The sequence below is a fragment of the Prionailurus viverrinus genome, chromosome A1 (assembly GCF_022837055.1).
Source record: "Prionailurus viverrinus isolate Anna chromosome A1, UM_Priviv_1.0, whole genome shotgun sequence".
In the NCBI taxonomy this organism is placed as follows: domain Eukaryota; kingdom Metazoa; phylum Chordata; class Mammalia; order Carnivora; family Felidae; genus Prionailurus; species Prionailurus viverrinus.
The window spans coordinates 210,768,523-210,793,306 of NC_062561.1; the positions used below are offsets into that span (position 1 = coordinate 210,768,523).

A 24,784-nucleotide genomic window follows, 5' to 3' on the forward strand; every position below is an offset into this window, starting at 1 on the left:
CATGCAGTTTCTTAAAAGTTTTTTTAATTTTATATTGTTTGAGCCACTTATTCTGACTGATAGAACTTTGCTAATTGAGACCCAGCCATTTACTTTTGTTCCTGCTAAATCTGTTTTCTGTTTACTGTTTTGTATATGTTTTTTTCATCATTGCTGTTGGTATTTCACTAAGGCCTTAAGCCTGACAGTACCAAACATTGGTAAGGGTTTAAACAAAAGGGAGGATTCAAATTGTTAGCAGTGTATACTGAAATGACTATTTGGAGATCATTTTGATCATATCCTATAAAAGATGAAAATGTATATATTCAAAGCCAGCAGTTTCACTTCTAAGGATACATCATAAAGCAGTCTTTATGAGACTTTTTTCCCCACAGTGAGAAATAATTTTACATTATGACCCTGATGTTTGAAAGCATACACACACAACTGAAACAAAACTGTAGGAAATAACTACCTGTTTTATACTCTAATATTTCTTTTCTTTTTTATTGTTTCCTTTTTTTTTTTTCCTATTTCTTTTTAAGAGAAAAAAAGCTGTCATGCCTGACTGGTTTCATGGCTCACCAGTTTGTCTTACTCTGTGTGTGTGTGTGTGTGTGTGTGTGTGTGTGTGTGTGTGTGTGTGTGTGTGTGTTATTTATTTTTAAAATTTTGGTTAACATACAGTGCAATATTGGTTTCAGGATCGCCAATTTATCTTTATTGTTTTTTGCCAGTTTATCTTAATCCAGGGTTTAAACAACATAATCCTAGAAAAATCTGACTGTGCTTTCCAGAGACCTTTCTTAAGGATGTTTATTACACTATTGTTTTAGTAGCAAAGCATGGGAATATAAATATCCTTAAGGAGGAAGATGGACCCAACTGTGGTATACTTACATGATAGAACATCTAGTAATACTAGATTTATGTTTTTTAATATAGATAGCCTGTGAAAATGCAAGTGGATGGAAAAAGCATCAGTTTGAATTGTTTAGAAACTGCAGTGTTTTGAACAATGAGGATTTCACCTTTAACTGTAGTTGTTTTTATTGATGTTAAAGTGTTGCCTTACTTTAAAATGAACTATGTCATTTTTTAAAACTTCATTAGTTGTGTTTTGTAATTAGAGGCTCAGCTGAGTGAAAAGGTTTCACTTCAGGCAATCCAGCAGTTGGTTCGAAAATCATACCAGGCTCTGGCTTTATGGAAACTTCTTTGTGAACATCAGTTCACTGTCATTGTAGGAGAACTTCAGAAGGTAGGATTTTTTTTCCCCTTAAGATCATACTGTTAATACTATGCTTATTTGTTTTCTTTTGAGTGAGCTTTAGTCTTACACTTGGGTTTGAGAGGGGGTTATTTTCGGAAGTATTTAGGTTATGATGACAGTGTGTTATAGCAAGATTGCACTAAAGCATGAAAACTTGGGGGATCCACTTGGTCAAAACAGTAAGTTTTTACAATACGTGAGAACTTTATCTTGGTATGTGAATGAAATCTTTACCAAAGATTTTTTTTTTAATGTTTATTTTTGAGAGAGAGAGAGAGAGAGAGAGAGAGAGAGAGAGAGAGACAGAGCATGCGTGGGGGAGGTGGAGAGAGAGGGGGAGACAGAAAATCTGAAGCAGGCTCCAGGCCCTGAGCTGTCAGCACAGAGCCTTGAACTCATGAACCGTGAGATCATGACCTGAGCCGAAGTCAGAAACTTAATCAACTGAGCCACCCAGGCACCCTAAAAATATCTTTTTAAATAGATTATAACCTTTATTTGGACTTCAGATCCTTTTGGCAATCTGATCAAAACTCTCCCCACCCTCAAAGAATGCATACAGACACATACACAAAATTTTTGCATGTAATTTCAAAGAGTCCAATGAGTTAAACGTTTTTTTTTTTAAAATTTTCTTTTTAATGTTTATTTTTGAGAGAGAGACAGAGAATTCAAAGTAGGCTCCAGACTCTGAGCTGTCAGGACAGAGCCCGATGTGGAGCTCAAACCCATGAACCATGAGATCCTGACCTGAGCTAAAGTCAGACCCTTAACCGACTGAGCCATTCACGTGCCTCTAAACATTCTGTTTAAAGAAAGGTGTTTACCATTGTAAGAAATGAATGGTTCATATTTCTTTTGCTGTCCTCATTTGAATCCTTTTTAAGTATAATGGTAATTTGCATTTATATAAATGTTAGGCATTCCACTGGGGGGAATGTATTCCTATCTATGTTTTAATTGTGAACATTTCTATTTTTTTTTTTTTTTTAAGTAGGCTGCACACCTGCTTGAACTCATGACCCTGAGATCAAGAGTCACATGCTCTACCTTCTGAGCCAGCCAGGCACCCCTAATCGTGAACATCTGTGAACATCTCTAAACATACACAAGAATAAATACTACATTACAGTCCCCATATACACTTTACTTGTATTCAGCATTTTCAAGATTTTATCAACTCTCATTAGTCTGTTCTCTATTTTCTTTACTGAATTACTTTAAGGATGATCCTAGTCATCGTGTCATTTCATGTCTATATACTTTACTGTGTAGTTCCTTTTTTTAATGCTTAGTTATTTATTTTGAGGAGTGTGCAAGCACAGGGGAGGGACAGAGAGAGAACATTCCAAGCAGTCTTATCAGTGCAGAGCCTGATACAGGGCTCGATCCCACGAACCATGAGATCATGACCTGAGCCGAAATCAAGAGTTGGACGCTCAACCAACCAAGCCACACAGGCATGCCTACTATGTATTTCTAAAAAATGGTGGGATGCAAGAGCGACCTGGCTGTGACATCTGTCAGCCCCATTGATCACCACTGTTGACTTGGCCTATCTGACTGGCTAAGCAAGTGTCCCATTCTTCCCTCAACATTCCATGTGCTTTCCTTTCAAAGCTGTGTGCTCAGAGGATGATCTTCCCTGATAGAGGAGGACTATTCTTTGGTCAAGGGTATATGAATAGCTGTGCTCCCCTACTAAAATCTCCAAACAAGCTCTCAAGGTCCATTTGTAGGAGAAGTAGGTGAGTCAAGCTTCCAAGGTTCCAGACATCCAAATGAGGCACTGTATTTGTATGTGGCAGTTTGCCTGAAAAAAATAATAAATAAATAAATTTTTTAATAAAATAAAAATTTTAAAGGGACATTTCTTTAGGGCACCTGGGTGGCTCAGCCAGTTGAACATCCAACTTTTCATTTCGGCTCAGGTCATGATCTCACAGTTCATGGGATCATGCCCCAAGTCGGGCTCCATGCTGAGAGAGTGGAGCCTGCTTGGGATTCCCCCACTTTCCATGTTCTCTTTCTCTCTCTCTAAAAAATAAAAATAAAAGGTGGACGTTTCTTTGAATAACAATTTTATTATCATATTTAGCAGTATTAACAATAGGGGCACCTAGGTGGCTCGGTCAGTTGGGTAAACATCTGACTCTTGATCTCAGCATAGGTCTTAATCACAGGGTCATGAGTTCAACACTGCGCGCGCCCCCCCCCCCCCACTTGGGCATGGAACCTACTTAAAAAAAATATAGATAGATAGATAGATAGATAGATAGATAGATAGATAGATAGTAAAACAATGAAAGTTCTCTGTCTTAAAAATATCTTTTTACAGATTGAGTCTTTCAAATCAAAATCTAAACAGTTGGTTCACTTGTTGAATTTGATTGTTATTTCTCTTAAATCTCTGTCAGTCCAGAGCCATTTTCCTTTCTTTTTCCCTTGCTATTGCCAGGAAGGAATCAGGTTATTGGTCAAAGAATGTTTAACATTCTGAAGTTATCTTTTCCTCCTTGGAGTGAACTTGTCCCTCTGTTTCCTGTATTTTCTGTAAAATGGAACTTAAGTCTACAGAGCCTTGATTAAATTCAGGTCAGTTTATTTGAGGATGAAAAGAATACTTCGTATGAAATGGTTAGTGTGTCAGATTGTAGTTCTTAGGAGACACAGAAGGTTTAATTGTACCCTTTTAGTGATACTGTTGTCCCACTTTTAGTGATACTAAGATTGATGACTGGATTTAGGTACTGCCAGTGTGAAATTCCCCATCCAACTTTCATCAATCGTTTGATGAATCATTACCTGAATCAGTTATTTCATTTAGGATTATAAAGTGATCATTTTCTCAATGTGTGATTTCTTCCATACTTAATCACTGTAGTCCTATGAAAAAAAATTTTTTTTCCTGGGCTCCTAGGTGGCTCAGTCATTTAAGCATCCAGCTCTTGATTTTAGCTCAGGTCAAGATCTCATAGTTGTGGGATCCAGCCCTGCAGCATGGAGCCTGCTTGGGATTCTCCCTCTCCCTCTCTCTCTACCCCTGCCCCACTTGCACGTTTGCTTGCTCTCCCTCCCTCTCAAAATAAATAACAACAAAAAAAATCCCTTGGGGCACTTGGGTGACTCAGTTGGCTAAACATCAAACTCTTGATTCTTGATTTAGGCTCACAATTCATGAGATCAAGCCCTGAGTAGAGCCTGCTTGGGATTCTCTCTCTCTCTCTCTCTCTCTCTCTCTCTTTCTCTCTCTCTCTCTCTCTGCCCCTCCCCTGCTCACATGCTCGCTCTCGCTCGCTCTCTCTCTCTCTCTCTCTCTCTCTCATACACAAAATAAATAAACCTTTTTTAAAAAAATTTTCCCTTATCCTCTAGTCTATTTAGTTATCCTGAAATGTTTAATTCTTGACTTTTGAGTACCAATTTTCAAAGTTAAAAGGCAATTCCCCCCATTCTTTCCAGTAGTGTCCAGTGCATAGTTTTGTTAATGGTTTTGTTTGTTTTTTGTACTTTTTTTGCCTTTTAAAAACTCAAGCAAGTGTGTTTAACTATGAAAGCCATTTTTTTCCATGCCAGGTAGATTAATTTTTAGTTTTATTGGTTGGTAAACATAATGTCGGTACATTTTAAGGCTAGATGTCTTTTTCGTGATCCATCTTCAAAGCTTCCTTCCTCACATCATGGATTTATGTTCAAGGAATGCAAATTAAATATTAGTTCAAAAAATTGGAACGTAGATTGGATTTGAGCAGAAATTTTAGAAAAAAAGAAATAGTAGTAAAGCATTCAACAGAATATTTTACAGGGGCGCTTGGGTGGCTGAGTCGGTTAAGCGTCCAACTCTGGCTCAGGTCATGATATCATGGTCCGTGAGTTCGAGCCCTGTGTCAGGCTCTGTGCGGCCAGCCTGCTTTGGATTCTGTATCTCCGTGCGGACACCCTGCTTTGGATTCTGTATCTCCCTCTCTCTCTGCCCCACCCCCTCACACTGTCTCTCACTCTCAAAAAGAAATAAACATTAAACAGAATATTTTACTATAGCATAAATCATCACAGTACTATAGAGCTCAGGTTTAATAAGCAAATTTGTTCAAAATGAGATCAAACTCCCATGTTGGAAGGTTTAAATAGAATTCTAACATTAAGGAAAAATAAACTTAAGCCCAAGATTTTTTAATATAGCTAAGTGATTATTCTTTCCTGGTTATGACTAAAATCGGGAGACCTGTCTCTAATTTTGGTTCTGCTTAGGTTTTACTTTGCTCATTTGTAAATTGAGATATTTGGACTGGTCACACCATGGGTTCTTCGACTCTGTATGATTCTGTGAAAATTTGCAAAAATGGGTTGGTCTGTATAGTATGTCTTCTCTTTTTAATTAAAGAGTCTATTAATGTCGGGGCACTTAGGTGGCTCAGTCTGTTGAGCGTCCGACTTTGGCTCAGGTCGTCCGACTTTGGCTCAGGTCATGATCTCACAGTCAGTGAGTTAGAGCCCCGCGTAGGGCTCTTTGCTGACAGCTCGGAGCCTGGAGCCTGCTTCAGATTCTGTGTCTTCCTCTCTCTCTCTGCTCCACCCCTGCTCATGCTCTGTCTCTCAAGAATGAATAAATGTTAAAAAAAAAAAAAAAAGAATCTATTAATGTCTTGGTTAATTTATTAACTATTAAGGAAATTTTATTCTGGGTGGAAAAAGGATATTCCTCTGTGATAGAAAAAAAGGATTTTTCTCATACTTGTAGGAATTTCAGGAGCAACTGAAAATCACCACATTTAAAGATCTGGTCATCAGGGACAAGGAACTGACTGGGGCATTAATTGCTTCTCTTATCAACTGCTACATCAGAGATAATGCTGCTGTTGATGGCATTAGTTTACACTTACAGGACATCTGCCCCCTTCTGTATAGCACTGATGATGCAGTTTGCTCTAAGGTATGATGCTTTAGTAGCTGTATCAGTATTTCTTACAGGAGGTTTCATGGTATGAAAAACCCACTAGAACTGGAATCGGGAACCGTCTTTTACTTAACATATGAAGTCCCTTGGGTAGGTCTCTTAACGTCTCCTGGCCTCAGAGTCTTTGTGCATAAGGGATCAGAATATATCATTTCTTAAAATCCTTGTATATTTAAGTTTTTCATAAAGAATTTTGATAGCATTTCTAGTGCATATATTTTTAAATGGTTAAGTAATGTTTCTCCTTAGAAATTAAAAATCACTAAAACTTTAAGTCTGTAATGAATTAGAGTTAATTGGGCAATTTTTATTGATCCTTTCCTACAGGTGAAAATAATTTAAAAAATCAGTATCACAATGGACTGCCTGCTGACCAATAATGTATTGACTAGGCAAGAGATTTACCAGTCAAAAGCTATCTTGATTTAAATATTTGTGAGAGGAATTAAGAATAGCTAGGATTTTTTGGTCAAAAATTTTTCTGCCTAAAATTAAGAAGAAGTAAGTTTGTAGAGTTTTTATTTTTTGATGAGATTTGTATTGAGACACAGATCAAAACTTGTGTTGATAGCATCATCTGTGTGCTGAATTTTATATCTTAAGTTCTTGTCATCTCTAATTCTAGGCAAATGAACTTCTGCAGCGTTCCCGACAAGTTCAAAATAAGATTGAAAAGGAAAGAATGTTAAGGGAATCCTTAAAGGAATATCAAAAAATCAGCAATCAAGTGGACCTTTCCAATGTTTGTGCTCAGTATAGACAAGGTGAGAAACAAAATGTTCATACCTTGTTCCTGACTCGGGGGACAAATGACGGAACAAGTTACTGATGAAGAGCTTCTTCCCAAAAGCAAATCCTCCTTCAACTTCAGTTGCCCAAGTGATACCACACAGGAAATTCATGCCTTGTGTTTTAGTATTTGATGACTGTACTAGCCTCTCCAAAATCTATTGTGCTCTTTTTATATCTTGAAACGTAACTTTCCCACACTGGAGTTTCAGTCCTTGTCCAGTTAAACTACTGTCTGTATTAGATAGCTTCCTGGGTTTCATTTATTTTTTGGATGCTTTAAATTCTTCTGACTAATTTTTAAAATAGTACCTGTCTGCTTGCTTTAAAATTATTTTAGGGGCACCTGGGTGGCTCAGTTGGTGAAACGTCCAACTCTTGATTTCAGCTCAGGTCATGATCTCATGTTTAGTGAGATCCGAGCCCCGAGTTGGGAATCCATGCTGACAGCACGGAGCCTGCTGGGAGTTCTCTCTCTCCCTCTCTCTCTGTCCCTTCCCTGTGATGTGAGGGCATTCTCTCTCTCTCAAAATAAGTAAATAATCTTTCAAAAATAAAATAAAATTACTTTAAATCAAATCTAACATGCAAAAGTAATAACTGTTAGCACAGATATTATTTTGAACTCCGAGATATTTTTTTTTTCCATCCAGGAACTGAAACCTTCCCTTTTATTCTAACTATGAAAATGTTTTTCCAATGAAGAAGATGCATTTAATAGCTGCATTTTAGGCATATTGATACCTTGTTCTTTGGTAGATTCACCAGGCATATCTTATATGATACTGTCATCAGGTGTCCAGTGTACAGTAGAGAAATAATAGCCTTGATCAGTATTTTTATAAACCAGCTAAGGGAAAACACATCCAGCCTAGTAATAACCCTTAACTTGGTCCTTTTCCTTTCTCATTAGTCCGTTTTTATGAGGGTGTGGTGGAGCTCTCTCTTACTGCTGCAGAAAAAAAAGATCCTCAGGGTCTTGGACTTCATTTCTATAAACATGGAGAACCAGAAGAAGACCTTGTGGGCCTGCAGGCTTTCCAAGAAAGGCAAGTTTCATCACCTTAGCAGATTGTTGACTTACAGACTTTTCTTGGTGTAAAGTTTGATTGATAGTACTGTATTAGGAAATAATATTTTAAGTACACTTATAAAATTGGATTTTGCTTTCACTTAAAAATGTCTTGTTTTAGGGGCACCTGGGTGGCTCAGTTGGTTAAGCATTCAACTTTGGTTCAGGTCATGATCTCACAGTTTGTGGGTTCAAGCCTCAAGTTGGGCTCTGTGCTGACAGTGTGGAGCCTGCTTGAGATTCTCTCTGCCCCTCCCCCATGGGCACGCATGTGGGCTCTCACTCTCAAAAATAAATAAACTTTTTTTTTTTTAATGTCTTGTTTTTTTAAACTGAATTAGGATAATTTGTAGTTTAGAAGTTTTAGTCTGGTGAATATTCTTAAGGACTTGCCTCTCTAGTTTCTATAACACTTTATTAATGTCAATTTTACGTGAAATAACTTGGGGCACCTGGGTGGCTCAGTTAGTTGAGTCTCTTGGTTTTGGCTCAGGTCATGATCCCAGGGTTGTGGGATCGAGCTCCAAGCTGAGCATGGAGCCTGCCTGAGATTCCTATTCTTCTCTCTCTCTCTCTCTTTCTCTCTCTCTCTCTCTCTCTCTTTCTCTTTCTCTCTTTCTCTTTCCCTCCCTCTCTCTTCCCACCTCCCTCCCTCACTGCCTCCCTCTGCCCCTCTCCCTAACTCATGTGTGCTCACGCTCTTAAATAAATAAAGAATGAATGAATGAATGAATGAGCTAACTTATTTGGAACCATCTCTTCCCCTGCCTAATTTCTGGTTCTGGGTGAAGATGCATATTTTAAGGGATGATTTTTAAATGTTCACAAATTAGTAATGACTGTTAAAAAAATGTGTGTCCACAAAGAAAATATATAACCTATCTAAAATGTGATTTTATTGATACATTCATTTTTATAACTTCAGTCTTTTTTGGTTAACCAGATGTTCCTAAAACCTAGAAAAAGTATACAATTTTTATTATTTTATCCAAATATATGTGTGTACATACATCTGTTTCCCAAAATAGTCTTCAAATTCTTCTGTGTATTTAAATTAGATAAGTCATTTGCTGTCTCATTAAATAATGCAGTTGCTCCTTTTCCATTCTTTTTCAGATTAAACAGTTACAAGTGTATTACAGACACACTTCAAGAACTGGTAAATCAAAGTAAGGCTGCTCCTCAGTCTCCCAGTGTACCCAAAAAACCTGGGCCTCCAGTACTGTCATCTGACCCCAATATGCTGAGTAATGAAGAAGCAGGACATCATGTAAGAGACATAGCATATTTTTATTCTGAAATTACATTGTTTAGTTCCGTGTAGTAGTGGTGACAGCTCCTCTTGGGAAAGGTAGTAGCTCTGAGAACTTAGCATTTAATGATTCTCGATTTCAGGATTTTATAAGATTGATGGTCATAATGTTCAGCAACAGCCTTTAACTGGTAATTTTTCCTTTTTTTTAAATTTTAGTTTGAACAAATGCTTAAACTGTCTCAACGATCCAAAGATGAGCTCTTTAGTATCGCCCTTTATAATTGGCTAATACAAGCTGATCTTGCAGATAAGCTATTGCAGGTAAAAAATACTTTTATTCTAATATTGTTAATTTGTATTTTCAAGTAACCTAACACAATGGATTAAGCATATATATATTTACAGGAAATTCATTTTCTTATCCTGAACCTACCATTAGGTGTTAGAGTAAAGCCAGGTAACGTAATAATCTTTTCCTAGTGGGCAAAATAAGTTATTGCTCTAATTTTCTCATTATTTTAAGGCTGATATGGGTTGTTTATATAGTGGGGTGGAAATCACTGGATTATGAATTAGGAGACCTAAACTTGGTGTTACCTGTGTGTTAATTCAGTATGTGACCTCACACATGTCTTTTTACTGTCCTAAGTCTCAGTGTTCTTCAGTCTGTAAAATAAATGTATGACATTTGATAATGGCAAGGATGTCTTTGAGCTAAGAGTCTAGGAATCTGTAGCTCTGTTTTCAAAGTTTATTAAGATTTATAATTGGATTGTAATTATTTTTTTTTTTTTCAATGTTTATTTATTTTTGGGACAGACAGAGACAGAGCATGAACGGGGGAGGGTCAGAGAGAGAGGGAGGCACAGAATCGGAAACAGGCTCCAGGCCCTGAGCCATCAGCCCAGAGCCCGACGCGGGGCTCGAACTCACGGACCGCGAGATCATGACCTGGCTGAAGTCGGAGGCTTAACCGACTGCGCCACCCAGGCGCCCCTGGATTGTAATTATTTTAATCAGCTTCATTTAAGTATCATAGCAGCTCTTTAACTCTGATAAAACAAAAGTCATACATATATAATGAGAAAAACTGTCCTCTGTTGGATTATAATTTTGCTAATGTATTCATGAAACACGGCACACCTGTAGTCTTAAAATGTTATAGTTACTACATAAAGAGCAAGTAAATAGTTAGAAAATGTTTCTGAGTAACTGTATAATTTGCAGATTGCTTCTCCATTTCTGGAGCCACATCTAGTCCGAATGGCCAAAGTTGATCAAAACAAAGTTCGTTATATGGATTTACTGTGGAGATATTATGAAAAGAACAGAAGCTTTAGTAATGCTGCTCGTGTACTGTCCAAATTGGCTGACATGCATAGGTATGATATAATATTCTCACTGTGAAGAATGATTGATAACTAACCTAGATCTAGTTACATCCAGATTTCAGAAAATAAATAGTGTCTGGCTGGCTCAGTTGGTGGAACTTGTAACTCAACCTCAGGGTTGTGAGTTTTAGCCCCATGTTGGATGTGGACTCTACTTAAAAAAAAAAAAAAAAAAAAACAAAAGAAAGAAACAAAACCTCATTCAGGTTATATGCATGTAGAATTTTAATGCTTTTACTTGGACTGAAAGTTTACAGTTTTCTCTTTTTGTTTTTCATAGTGTGTAGAAGGTACCAAATACCCAATACCTTCTCTATCCAAACTGTCTTCTAAATCCTTTTTTTTTTTTAATGCTTATTTATTTTGAGAAAGAGAGAGAGTTGGGGGAGGGGCAGAGGGAGAGGGAGACAGAGAAACCCAAGCAGGCTCTGTGCCATCTGCATAGAGCCTGATGTGGGGCTCGAACTCATGAACCATGAACCACGAGATCATGACCCAAGCTGAAATCAAGAGTCAGACGCTTAACCAATTGACCTACCCAGGCACCCCCTGAAACTTTTCTTTAAAGTTTGTCTTTAGATTCTTTCCTACTAAAAGCAGTTAATTAGTATTCTTAATTAAAAGGACAAAAACTTCTCAAAGGCTTTACAATTTTAAGTGTTTTACTAATTCTAGACTTATTTCCTCTGCTCTCACATTGTTTTAAATTACTGAAAAAGTTTTGAGCATATATGTTGAAGATTATTAAGAATCTTGTTAAAGAAAGCATTGAAATCTCTAGTTCGATTATCATATCAAAAAACAATTTTTTTTTTTTTTTTAGAGAAAGAGCAAGTGAGGGGGAGAGAGAGAGAGAATCTTAAGCAGGCTCCCCACTGAGCACAGAGCCCATTGTGGGGCTCGATCCCACAACCCTGGGATCATGACCTGAGCTGAAGTCAAGAGTCAGACACTCAACCAACTGAGCTGTGAGCTACCCAGACAACCCTCAAAATACGATTTAATACCATCTGGATAGATCATTAATTTGACCCTGTGTTTTCATTTGGAATTTTCTTTGCCAAAATAATGCAAGTGCTATTTCTAAAAACTGTAGATCAGTTAAGTTAGGAGGAGGATGTTGTTGAAGCAAAGCGGTCATTAAACCAAACTAATCAGAATGGTCATTTATGGGGATACCTGTTTGGCTCAGTCAGTAGAGCTTGTGACTCTTGATCTCAGGGTTGTGAATTCAAGCCCCACCATAGGCATAGAGCTTATATAAAAAAAAAAAAAAAAATACATACATACATACATATGTACATACAATAAAGTAAAATAAAGAGTCTAGATGTGACTAATAGCAAATGTGAGTATGTATATATGTGTTCTTAATTGCTCTTCCATTAGTATTTATTGTCCTTTTTCCTTGTTATAACAATAATTTTATTGTTATTAAATATTCAGAAATTCTCTGACTTTTAAGAATACTTGTTATCCATATCTTCATTATACATAATACAATGTAACCGAATTTCTTCCTAATGTGAGATACCCTGTCCATCCACAATTTAGCTCTCAGCTTACCATCTCTCTCCACAATAAAATATCTTTCCAACTATAATGTTACTTTTTATCACTATACTTTTTGTATATATAGTCTGCAAAAAATAAATTTGTAGTTACAGAATGTTCTATTTTAAGTAATTTAGAAATGTTACCACTTTTAATATGTTTAATTCAAGTATGTATTTTTTAGAGATGAGAGGGGAAAGAAAGGGAAGCTCCTTCAGAAATGGGTTCTAAATGTACTAAACAGACTCCTAAAATAGTCCTTTATGTGCAACATTAAGAGATGGTGAGTGCGAAGTAACTGTCCTCTACACCTGTACTTTGAAAGATAGAAGGGAGAAAGGACTTAATTCTTTTTCCCTTTTGCTTTTTGCAGGGGGGAGCAGGGAGGGAGAAAATATGGAAGCCATAGTTATACATAAGGACAGTTTGAGATATCTGAAAGGAAAAGCTAGTTTTTTCCTGATTCAAATTGAAAGTAATGGGGATATCAAAAGTTACATTTAATACCGGTTGCTTTGAGAGGTTCCCACCAACCAAATGAATTAGCGTGTTTGTTTTTAATGCCAAGTCACTTTATAATGTCAAAGAACCACATCTGATAGAGTTAGGGGATTAGAAAGGACTAAAGATGGTAACCATGGAGATGGATACATGTTTGGGGCTTTCTGACATCTGCCAGCCAGCCAGCCAGAGCACCAGTGATGTATGTTCAAGGAGTAGTGAGAAACATAAACACCATTTTTATTCCCAGGGAGCTCCCATTCCAGTGGGTAGATTTCGTGCATGCAAGTTCAGGGTCTGTGAATACAATAAAAATAGGATAGTATGGTAGAAATTGCCGGATGAGGACGAGAGTGAGGAGCTGCTCTAGTTAAGATTGGTCAGAGGAGGCCTCACAAACTGTCATAAAAATTGATTCTTAAGTGACACGGATAGGCAGCTGTTAAGAACAGAGGAAGGGGTCCAGGCATGGAGCAGTGGTCTCTGCAGAGGCAATCTATTCGATTCAAGTTTATCATGTTTAGAGTACAAAAAAAAAGCCATTGGTTTGGAGATGGTGAACAAGGGAGCAAGTAGAAGGAGCAGAGGTTGAAGGAGTGGGTGAAGGCGTGTGACATAATCGGATGTTTGTTTTTTTAAGAGGTCAATCTAGTTGTTTTGTGGATGATCACATGTAGATTGGCCATATTCAGGTAGAGAAGCGAAGAGTGTGAGGAGTAATCAAGAATGTTTTCCTTAATTTCAGTTTTAGAAGAATCCAAGTTTTAATATACTGAATTAAAGTTTTAAAATAGGATGTAACTTTTTTGGCTATAAACTTAAGTATTTCTTTATTTGATGCCTTAAATTGTAGATCTCTTTTATTAGAAATCCTATAATAATTTTTTCAAGTTTTAAATGGCCTTTTATGTTCATTTGGTGTATAAAAAATAATGTGTCATAATTGATATATTTGTATATTGGATCCTTAAGAATTCATATAAATAAAAATAAGAGTTTTTCCTCCCAGCACAGAAATTTCACTTCAGCAGCGACTAGAGTACATTGCTCGAGCCATTCTTAGTGCCAAAAGTTCCACTGCCATTTCATCAATAGCTGCAGATGGTGAATTCCTTCATGAATTAGAAGAAAAAATGGAAGTAAGTGCTAAAGATACTTAAGCTTTGTCTGCATTGATCAGTAGCCACATTTATTCCATTTTTCCTTCTTCCTTCCAGTCAATAACAGGTCAGTAGCAGTCAGCATTATTCTAGTCTCTTCTGCCTACATGTGTTTATTTTCATATTTAGATATAAATATTTTAAAAGATTTTAAGTCTGTAGCACTTGGGTCACAGCACATTACTGTAATTAAAATTTTTTCTCTGTGGCATTTTTGAAGGTTTTTTCCAACTGTTCCAACACCAAGGACATTATATCACAATTACCATCTATTCTGGAAGCTAATGAGTAGATATATGAAATAGAGTAGGTTGAACTGCCCTAATTAAGAGACCCAGAAGTATATAATGGTCCAAATACAAAAGCTTATTCGTCATTCACAAATATCCACAGAGTGGGTGTTCCTGATTGGCCATTGGCTTTCTTCCACTTGATTGATTTCAAGACCCTATTTTACAGCTTTATTGTCTCCTGTGGTCTTACCTTTTCTTCTCTCAAAGGGAGTTAGAGAACAAAAAACATGTAAGACACATATTCACTCTCTTAAAGACCTAAACCCTGAAGTGACATACTTTACTTCCACTCACATTCCTTTGAAGAGAACTTAATTTTATGCTGTATCTCCCTGCAAAGGAGTTGAGAAGTATAATCTAGGTATTGTCTGGCTACAGTCATGGGAAGAACGAATGTTAGAGGTAGCATAGGCTCTCTGCCACAGTATACTTCCTTTGAAATCTTTTATGTTGTGATGAAGACTTGCTGGTCTCTTAGGTCTTTATTTACACATTTTTCTTATTGAGGTGTAATTGACATCTAACATATTACAGATGTGTAATGTAATGATTCAGTATTTTTAGATATTACAAAATGATCACCATATTAAGTCTAGTTAACATTTATCATCATACATAATTACATTTTTTTTTCTTGTGATAAGAGCTTTTAAGATCTATTCAACACCTTTCAAATATGCACTATGGTGTTATTAACTATAGTCACTATGCTGTTTTGTATACGTTAGTTTTACTTTAACAAACTTAAAGTCAGATACTAGGAATCATTCCTTCAAGTACTTGTTGATTTATCATAAAGAACGTAAGACTTGCTTTTTTTTAATCCAAACTAGGTTGCTAGGATCCAACTTCAGATACAAGAGACACTACAAAGGCAATATTCCCATCATTCTTCTGTACAGGATGCAATTTCTCAGCTGGATTCTGAACTAATGGACATAACTAAGGTAATAAAAAAGCAAGTTGAATTACTCTAGCAGTCACCTAATATCTACAGATTCCTTGTTTCTTTTGTGTTCTACTCTGTGTTTCATGGGAAAGATTAATCTATCTCCACAAAATAAGATAAGCCATTCTTGGGAGCATGTTGCTGGGCTGACAAATCACTGCTGTAGTATCTTACTCTTAGGAAGAGTTTACTTGCTCTTTGCAGGCCATTTTCTACCAAAAATCTATCAGCCTCACATGGGGCTTTGTTAAAATTCCTGCCATCTATTTTATGGCCTTGTTTCTTGTCCTGGAAAAGTAATTTATGTTTCCTTGTATCTTCAAGCCTCTCCCACTCTGTATTTCTGAGCAATTCCTTTTTCAATTATTCTTGAACATTTCTCCAAATACTGTGAAACACTCTGAGATTTGTCAGTATTTCCAAGATTTTGGAAACCCTAGTTTAGACAACACTAATTATAAAAGAAATATCATTGCAGTATCTCCCTGCCAGCCAAGGGGGGAAAAAGGCACAGATGTTGAAATCTATTTAAATGTATTTACCGTGCCTTCACCATTCTTAATCGGGGGTTATGACAGCTGTATGTCATCATGTCTTTATATCATGTATTAGGAACTTTGAATAAAATCCTTGATTACTTTTAATTGTCAAAGAGTGCATCACTGTTAATTTCTGACTGCTGACCTCTGGTTGCATGTATAATGATGACATTTTCTCTGACAGCTTTATGGGGAATTTGCTGACCCGTTTAAACTTGCAGAGTGTAAGCTTGCAATAATTCATTGTGCTGGTTATTCAGACCCTATATTGGTGCAGACACTTTGGCAAGATATCATAGAGAAAGGTAAGTGCTCACTTACAGGTATATTAGCATACATTGTTTAGTGACTTGGTAGAGGAATGCAAGCTGCTAGTGGCTCTCCTATATCTAGAGTAGAGGGTGAGTGGAGGGTACGTAGACATGGCAAAGGGTGGTCCTCCAGAGAATGACCTCAGTTTATACTGGAGAGGGCTCTCAGAGAAAAGGATGTGTCATTTTTGTGGTTGTACTTTTTTTTTTTTAATGTTTGTTGATTTATTTTGAGAGAGAGGGAGGTGCACGCAAGCTAGGGTGGGGCAGAGAGAGAGGGAGACAGAGAATCTCAAGCAGGCTCCACACAGCTAGCATAGAGTCTGACACAGGACTCAAACTCAAGAACTGTAAGATCATGATGTGAGCCGAAGTCAAGAGTCAGACTCACAACTGACTGAGCCAGCCAGCAGCCTCTGTGGTTGTACTTCTTAATAAGGGATTCTGAGACACTTTCCCAGAATCCTGTAACGAGCGCCCTGGTAAGACAAGAGTATTTCAAACACTAACAGAAACAGAGTATCTGCTCATTATATTAGAATCATTTCTAGGGCATTTGTACCTCGAAACAGAATAAAATAGCCAATTTAAACATTTCCCATTAAAAAACAATTTAGGTTTCTAATGGCGTGTCTTTTTCTTGCAGAATTGAATGAAAGTGTGACGTTGAGCTCCCCGGATAGAATGCATGCTCTTAGTCTCAAGGTTGTGCTCCTTGGCAAAATTTATGCTGGCACACCTCGCTTCTTTCCTTTAGGTAAGCAATAACCTTAAGTGCTATCAGAGGTGTTTTGTTTTCTTTTGATGGTTTTCTTCATTGCAGTGGAAATGCAATGTTCTTCAGAGTCGAATTGTTTCTTTGTTGCTGTTTAGCTCAGCAGTTTATTTCTGCCTCTCCAGAAAGACTTCCAAAGATAGCAGAAATTTGTTGATAAACAGATAGGAAACTTTCTTTGACCTTCCAGGTTTATATATCTATCTGGAAATAGTGTTAACAAACTGTTATGATTATATTGTTGGTAACGCTATGCAAGTTCAAGGAGAAAAGAAAAATGGCTGGTGTTTTTCTGCATGGGCAATCTGTGATTAATTCAACTGCAGTCTATTATACTGAGGACATATTTTTCTTTAAAATAGCAGATAGTTGTGTTAAAAATGCAATTTTGAACCCCTTTCTTATCCAAATATACTGACAATAATTGTTATCTATGTAGTGACTCTTAATTATTAGCCATTTGCCAATGTGTAATGTTTTCTTCAACTGTAAATTAACATAAATACACCCATAACGTAGAATGTTAAGCACCTAGTATTTTTGAAAAATGTTGAGAACCAGGAAAGTGCTCACAACATAACATTAAATTGGGTTTTGTTTTTGTTTTTTGTTTTTAGAGAGAGAGTGCACACGAGCAGGGAGAGGGGCAGAGAGAGAGAGAGAGAGAGAGAGAGAGGAGATCTTAAGTAGGCTTCATGCTCAGTGCCAAGCCCAATGTCTGGCTCGATCCCATAATCCTGGGATCATGACCTGAGCTGAAATCAAGAGTCAAACGCTCAACTGACTGAGCCACCCAGGCACCCCTAAATTGTTTTTTGTTTGTTTGTTTGTTTTAATGTTTGTTTATTTTTGACAGAGAGAGATTGAGAGACAGAGTGTGAGCAGGGGAGGGGCAGAGAGAGAGGGAGACACAGATTCCGAAGCAGGCTCCAGGCTCCAAGCTGTCAGCACAAACCCCAACACGGGGCTCAAATTCATGAGCTGTGAGATCATGACCTGAGCTGAAGTCAGCTGCCCAACTGACTCCGCCTCCCAGGCACCCCTGTTTTTTGTTTGTTTGTTTGTTTGTTTGTTTGTTTTCTTTGTGGGTTTTGTTTTGTTTTGTTTTTTGTTTTTTTAATGTTTTTATTTATTTTTGAGACAGAGAGAGAGCATGAACAGGGGAGGGGCAGAGAGAGAGGGAGACACAGAATCTGCAGCACATTCCAGGCTCTGAGTGGTCAGCACAGAGCCTGACGCGGGACTCGAACTCACAGACTGAGATCATGACCTAAGCTGAAGTCGGATGCTTAACTGACTCAGCCACCCAGATGCCCCTTTTTTGTTTTTTTTTTTTAAATGAGGATAGAGACTTGTTTATAGACCATCTCTGATTTAGGACCTCTTCCCTGAAGATGTCAAGAAATAAAACCATTATAGTCATGCCATTTTTCTTGTAAGTATAGATTGAAACTGCCATGATATTTCATTAATGAGGAAAATAAAGACAAAATTAAAACTTAACAATTTTAATAATTTTAAAAAGGCCACGTTATACATAATTTCTTTTGAGGTATTTCTGCTTTGACTTAGGTTTTTATTTTTATTTTACTTCTTTTTAATGTTTATTTATTTGAGAGAGAGTGAGCAAGGGAGGTGCAAAGAGAGAGGGAGACAGAATCCCAAGAAGCCTCCACACTGTCAGCACAGAGCCCGATGCAGGGTTTGAACTTGTGAATCATGAGACCGTGACCTGACCAAGAGTGAGACAACCAACTGACAAAGACACCCTGGCACCCACTGACTTGGATTTTTAATTTTTGAGCCCTACAAAGTTTAGGGTAGAAGAGTCCTTTTTCTTTCTTTCTTTCTTTTTTTTTTTTTTTTTTTTTTTTTTGGTCCATCTTTCAATGACAAACTTCTGAGGGCTTCAAACTAGAAGTTTAGGGCTTTTGAATTTTGATTACCTATGCAAAATTTTTGTATGGTAAATACTAGAGGAGACGCAGGTTCAGTGGCAGCCTTTTCAGTGATTCCTCTTGCCCATGGATGTTCACATTGGTCAGTCTCGGATTTTAAGTATCATAAATATGAATGTGAGTGTTATTGTTACAATCTTATGACATGACAAGTGTAAAAAATGAGAATAAGGCCTACTTTTAGTATCAGGAATTACCAATTCTATAACAACAACAAAATAGTAATTATGTGAGGTGAAAGACATGTTAACTAACCTTACTGGAGTAAACATTTCACAATATGTATGTGTATCACATCACATTGTATACCTTAAACTTACACAATGTAATATGGCAGTTATAGCTCAATAAGCTGAGGGTGGGGAGGGAGTTAACAATTCTAATTTCTGATCTTTTTCCCTCTCCAGATTTTATTGTGCAGTTTTTAGAACAGCAAGTTTGTACTTTGAACTGGGATGTAGGTTTTGTAATACAGACAATGAATGAAATTGGAGTGCCATTACCTAGGCTACTGGAAGTATATGATCATTTGTTCAAGTCACGGGTAAGGAAAATATGAAATAAAATGAAATAATATTTTTTTAATTTAAAAAATTATATTTAATGTTTATCTTTAAGAGAGAGGGAGAAGTAGAGTGCAAGCAAGGGAGGGGCAGAGAGAGAGGGAGACACAGAATCTGAAGCAGGCTCCAGGCTCTGAGCTGTCAGCACAGAGCCCAACACAGGGCTTAAACTCACAAACTTGGAAATCATGACCCGAGCTGAAATCGGACGCTTAACTGACTTACCCAACCAGTCACCCCTGAAATAATTTTATTTAAGGTAAATGAACATTTTCTGGATAAAAGAGGGAGAGCATTTTTATTTATATCTCATATGATAAAATCGATCAGAATTTTGCTTCATTTGCAACATAAATTATCATACTTTAGATTCCTAAATCCGATAATGAGTTGTTTTGCTTTATATTATAAAAATAAAATATTTCATAATATTAGTAAATATAGTTATATTTGCTATACTCTTGGTGGAATAGGCTAAACCCATACATTAAGAATTACCATTTAATGGGGCGTCTGGGTGGCTCATTCGGTTAAGCGTCCCACTTTGGCTCAGGTCATGATCTCACAGTTTGTGAGTTCGAGCCCCACATCGGGCTCTGTGCTGATGGCTCAGAGCCTGGAGCCTGCTTCGGATTCTGTTGTCTCCGTCTCTCTCTGCCCCTTCCCCACTTGTGCTCTGTCTCTCTCTGGCTCTCAAAAATAAATAAAAAAAAATTTTTTTTTTTTAAGTAAATTATAACCTTTAAAAAAAAAAAGAATTACCATTTACTTTAACAAAACAAAATAACAGTGTATTTATTCCTTATAACTTCATTTAAAATATACCAAACATCTTCCTCACCACCAGAAAAGAAAACTTTTGTTAACTGTGATGGTGATGCCTGGTAACTAGATTTATGGTGATCATTTCTCAGTATAAACAAATAGGGAATCGTTACAATGTACACCTGAAACTAATAGGTGTCAGTTATACCTCAATGTAAATAAAAATCTTTCTTACCACATTGAGCCTTATCAGACTATGTATTTTCTAATTTTTATCCTAAGATAAAAGATCCAAATTAAATCTTGTTGACGTATATATCATTCTTTTATGGTAGCACCATCAAAACGTTTATGCAGTGCTTTACAAGGCTCTTGTATATCTCATTTAAGCCCCACAATGAGCCTACGATGGAAAATGAGCAAGTAGTAGTATCCCCATTTTCTGCTACATCTGACAAGGGCTCAAGTCACATAGCTAATAACTGGTAAAACTAGAACTAGAATTAAGATTCTTCACTGGTTCATGGGCTCAGTCAGTTGAGTGTCCACCTCTTGGTTTCAGCACGGGCGCCTGGGTGGCTCAGTCAGTTGAGTGTTTCAGCTCAGGTCATGATCCCAGGATCATCGGGTTCTGTGCTGAGTATAGAGCCTGGTTGAGATTTTCTCTTTCTCTCTCTCTGTTCTCTCCCCACCCCTCCTCAAATAAAAAAATGAGAAAAACATTTTTTTTAATTAAAAAGATTCTTTACTGGTTTAGTCTTTTATTTACAGTATCAGACTAAGTGTGCATAGGTGTAAAGTAAAAGTGATGTCACAGCTATCAAGAAGAGAAACATAAATGATTAAAAAATCAGTTGACAAAAAAGAAAAGAAAAATCAGTTGACATAGTTTGCTTTATAACTCATGATGTGTATTTTCTTTATAGGATCCATTCTGGAACAGAATGAAGAAGCCACTGCACCTTTTGGATTGCATACATGTGCTATTGGCAAGATATGTTGAGAATCCTAGCCAAGTTTTAAATTGTGAGAGGTAACTATAACCGTTTCAAATGTTTCTAATAGGTATCTGGGCAACTAAGTTGGAGAGAATGAAGGAAGATGTGGAGATTAACTGGTTGAATGATACCAATTAGCATGTATAAAAGGTTAGAGTTTTTACCATTTTTCAAACCTTGTCCTAAATCCTTTCTATAGGTAAAGTGATATGAGTTATGAATTACTTCTACACTGCTTCTGTTTTGAATTAGTGACTTAGTGTAGTTCAGTTATGTCTTTGTGACATTATTGGCCATTTCAAGGTATATTTGTTTGAAAAGACCAAAAAAATGTAAATAATTTCATTTTAGGAGTCATGCTTAATTGCTTCTTTCCCATTATAATAATCTTCCAAAGGAAAATGGTGGTTATGTGGTAATTCACCTATCTCCTGCATTTCTTGTCTGTTTTCATTTATTTACCATTTACTTAATCCTATAATCCTTGCTCTTTGTGGGACTATACTAAAATTAGCAGAAGTTGGAGAGAAGTCTTATGGGAGGAAATGTTTCTTGGGAGAAAAAAAGCAAACTCCCGTGTGAGAAAGGGGAGAGGAAATGTTTCTGAATGTATTGATAGTTGATCAGGTATCTTTTCTTTTACAGGAGAAGATTTACAAATCTGTCCCTGGATGCTATCTGTGGTTATCTGGTTGAGCTTCAGTCTATGAGCTCGTCAGTAGCAGTACAAACCATCACAGGAAATTTTAAATCTCTTCAGGCTAAACTCGAACGGCTTCATTAATATTATAATGTATTTTCATCTATGCATTTTGATCTGTAAAATAAAAGCTCAGCTGGGTCCAGATATCAGGTGCTGTAAATCTAAGAACAACTTTAATAGAAATGTGGTTTTAAAAGTGGCTACTATCTACAAACAGTACATTTGCCAGATGAATTATTTTTTACTATTTTGTTTTTTAATAATCAGGTTAAGAAACACCTGAACTAAGATTACCTATGATCTTAACACAAGAATAAAAAATATTTAGAAACTCTTATTTTTAATTTAATGCAGGCAGAAATTTTGAACTTATGCTATTCATTTTCAAGTTAGTCCAAGGATATGGATACTAAAACTTAAATAGGCTAGCTGAGCAGGTCCCATAATACTGGATTCTACAACAATCCTTTTTTTTTTTTTTTTTTTTCTTCTAATGTTTATTTATTTTTGAGAGGGAGAAAGACAGAACATGAGCAGAGGAGGGGCAAAGAGAGAAGGAGACACAGAATCCAAAGCAGGCTCCAGGCTCCAGGCTCTGAGCTGTCAGCACAGAACCCAACGCAGGGCTCAAATTCACAAACCACGAGATCATGACCTGGGCTGAAGTCGGACACTTAACCGACTGAGCCACTCAGGCGCCCCTACAACAATCCTAATACAGGCAAATAAACACTGTCTCTTTTTAAAAATTATTTAGGTTTTGGGTTCATCTTTGGAAAGGAAATTTCTTTCCAGCTACTTTCTTTCCAGCTACTAATTTTGCCACAATTCCTAAAGATTAATACATACCTGGCTGTTTCTTGAGCAGGTGGCAAATGTGTAACAAATGTTCTATGTCCTAAAAACCTACACAGAGAGATACTGTTTTCCTTTAGTGTCTACCTACCAGTCCTTGAGACTGATTACTGACTCCATTAAAGCAGTGGTTCTCAAAGTACGCACCAAATGGCCACATAAACATCATCTGGGAATTTGCTCCCTGTTTGATTCCCCCTCCTCCCTCCCCAGTCAATAACCATAATAAATGAGTTTTACCCAAGATATGATATATAAAGCAAAATTGTTAGGAATGTAGTTTTTAGCCTTCAACAAATTGGAATAAACTTAACTAAGTTCCCCAAAGTCATGGCAACAAGGGAGGAGAATGGAGTGGGAATGACCAGGACTAACAAAAAGCAGGAACATGGACTTCTTTCCTTTCACCTTTTATGCTATCAAGAGTAATCACCTTCTGCTTATTGTCACTAAAACATGTCTAACAATTTTTATAGTTACATTTTGAAAATATTTTTCTTTCTTATACTTTCCCAAGATCATGGGTTGACCTTTTCATATTCTCCTAGAATGTAGTTCCCTTTTTCCCGTAATCTTCTAATTCATAATATTTAATAGACTGTCAAAATGTCATACATAGGTACCACTACCTCTCATAATTTTCAGCTTTCAGTTCCTTTAGTTTTTTTAATATGTAAAATTTAAGTTATACACTGTTAATTTTCTAAGCTTCAAATTCTGTCATGTCTACTTAAAATGAAAGTCTTGCTTAAATGTTATTTAGCCATGACTCCAGTCCTGGAAAAAAAAATGTATACACACACACGTATATATAATTAGACCATTTACACACAAACACATTAATATCCATGTTAAATATACTCAACTCACAATATTAAAGCTATATCTTTCAAAAGGAAAGCTAACAGGGCTAAATGGTCCTTAGGAGTCAGAAATCTTAACCCTGTTCCTTTCATCACAGAACACCTTCTGAGGTTTATAAAACTGCCAGCTACTCAGCAGATGTTTTCCATACCCCTGGGAGACTGAGACCCCTAAGAGACATTAGGTCCTCTCCTTTTTAACTGTCTAGAACAGTGTTTCTAAAACTTTTAATTCATAAGAACCACCTGGTGTCCTCAAATAAATGTTCCACCTGTAATGTGATGCTGATACTGGTGGTCATTGGATCAAACTTGGAATAGCATTGTTCTAGCACATTTATCTACTGTATTAGTGTATTTTGTACTTGGTATGTATTTAACACATTTCTTTATAATGACTATTAAACATATAGACAATGAATAATAACATTGTTTATGAAACAGTGCATTCATTGTAGGCAGTGAGGAGTTACTGAAGATCTTGATTGTGACATATTTGTTTTAGGTAGATCATTTTCATGTGGCAAAATGGTCAGGAAAGAAGAGAAAAATCTATTTTGAGTAACTGCAAGATATGGGATATTGACCCTGAAATGCATGTGATGTATGTCCAACATTTCTTTAGTTATACATATGTGACTTTCTAGTGACTTGTTCATTGAACACACTTCTCTACCCATCACATGCATTTCCTCCACATTTATGTTTAATAGTTCATTTCATCTCAGGATCACAGGTTGCTCATTCTCTTCCTCAGGATACTTCCCGCCCTCTTTTCCTCTTTTTCATGAGAGGAAAAATTATGAAAGTGATACAGTTGTATCAAGAAAATGAAAAACTGGAATATTAAATGTAAAGGTCTTGAAAGGGCACATAATTTTCTTTCATTTTTCTATCAGTTTTTTCATTTAAATTCTCTTAATAATAAAACATTTTTTCCAATAATAAAACATTTTTTCCAGAATATTTTTGAGCCTTCTAGTAAATCATTTAAACTCTGCAAACTTTTATTTTCCTAATAAGCACATTTTTCTCATAAGAAGATTAAAGTAGAAGACTTACTTAAATCTAAAAGTTGGTAAGAACTAATGTAATCTATTTTTATTTAGTTTTGTTCTATACTTCAAATATTAGTTTAACAATACTATTATTTTTACTTCTTTTTTATTGCAAATAAACTTTTTTTTAAGGGAGCTCACCCATGTGTAAGTGGGGGAAGCGCAGAGGGAGAGAGAAAGAGAATAAATCTCAAGCAGGCTCCATATCCAGTGTGGAACC

General features: G+C 36.6%; 1 protein-coding gene across 1 annotated transcript in view; it reads left to right on the forward strand.

The window, feature by feature from the left end:
• NUP155 (nucleoporin 155) overlaps positions 1–21,932 on the forward strand; it is a 72,227-nt gene extending 50,295 nt beyond the window's left edge. The window contains exons 22-35 of the mRNA XM_047867500.1: positions 1,113–1,243; positions 5,997–6,188; positions 6,838–6,976; positions 7,915–8,050; positions 9,190–9,343; positions 9,545–9,649; positions 10,556–10,710; positions 13,784–13,913; positions 15,061–15,174; positions 15,900–16,020; positions 16,673–16,783; positions 19,167–19,303; positions 21,014–21,120; positions 21,731–21,932. Of these exons, the coding sequence (XP_047723456.1) occupies positions 1,113–1,243; positions 5,997–6,188; positions 6,838–6,976; positions 7,915–8,050; positions 9,190–9,343; positions 9,545–9,649; positions 10,556–10,710; positions 13,784–13,913; positions 15,061–15,174; positions 15,900–16,020; positions 16,673–16,783; positions 19,167–19,303; positions 21,014–21,120; positions 21,731–21,869 (1,871 nt within the window). The 3' untranslated portion in view covers positions 21,870–21,932. The remainder of the gene's footprint in view (positions 1–1,112; positions 1,244–5,996; positions 6,189–6,837; positions 6,977–7,914; positions 8,051–9,189; positions 9,344–9,544; positions 9,650–10,555; positions 10,711–13,783; positions 13,914–15,060; positions 15,175–15,899; positions 16,021–16,672; positions 16,784–19,166; positions 19,304–21,013; positions 21,121–21,730) is intronic.
• Positions 21,933–24,784: the final 2,852 nt, after the last annotated feature.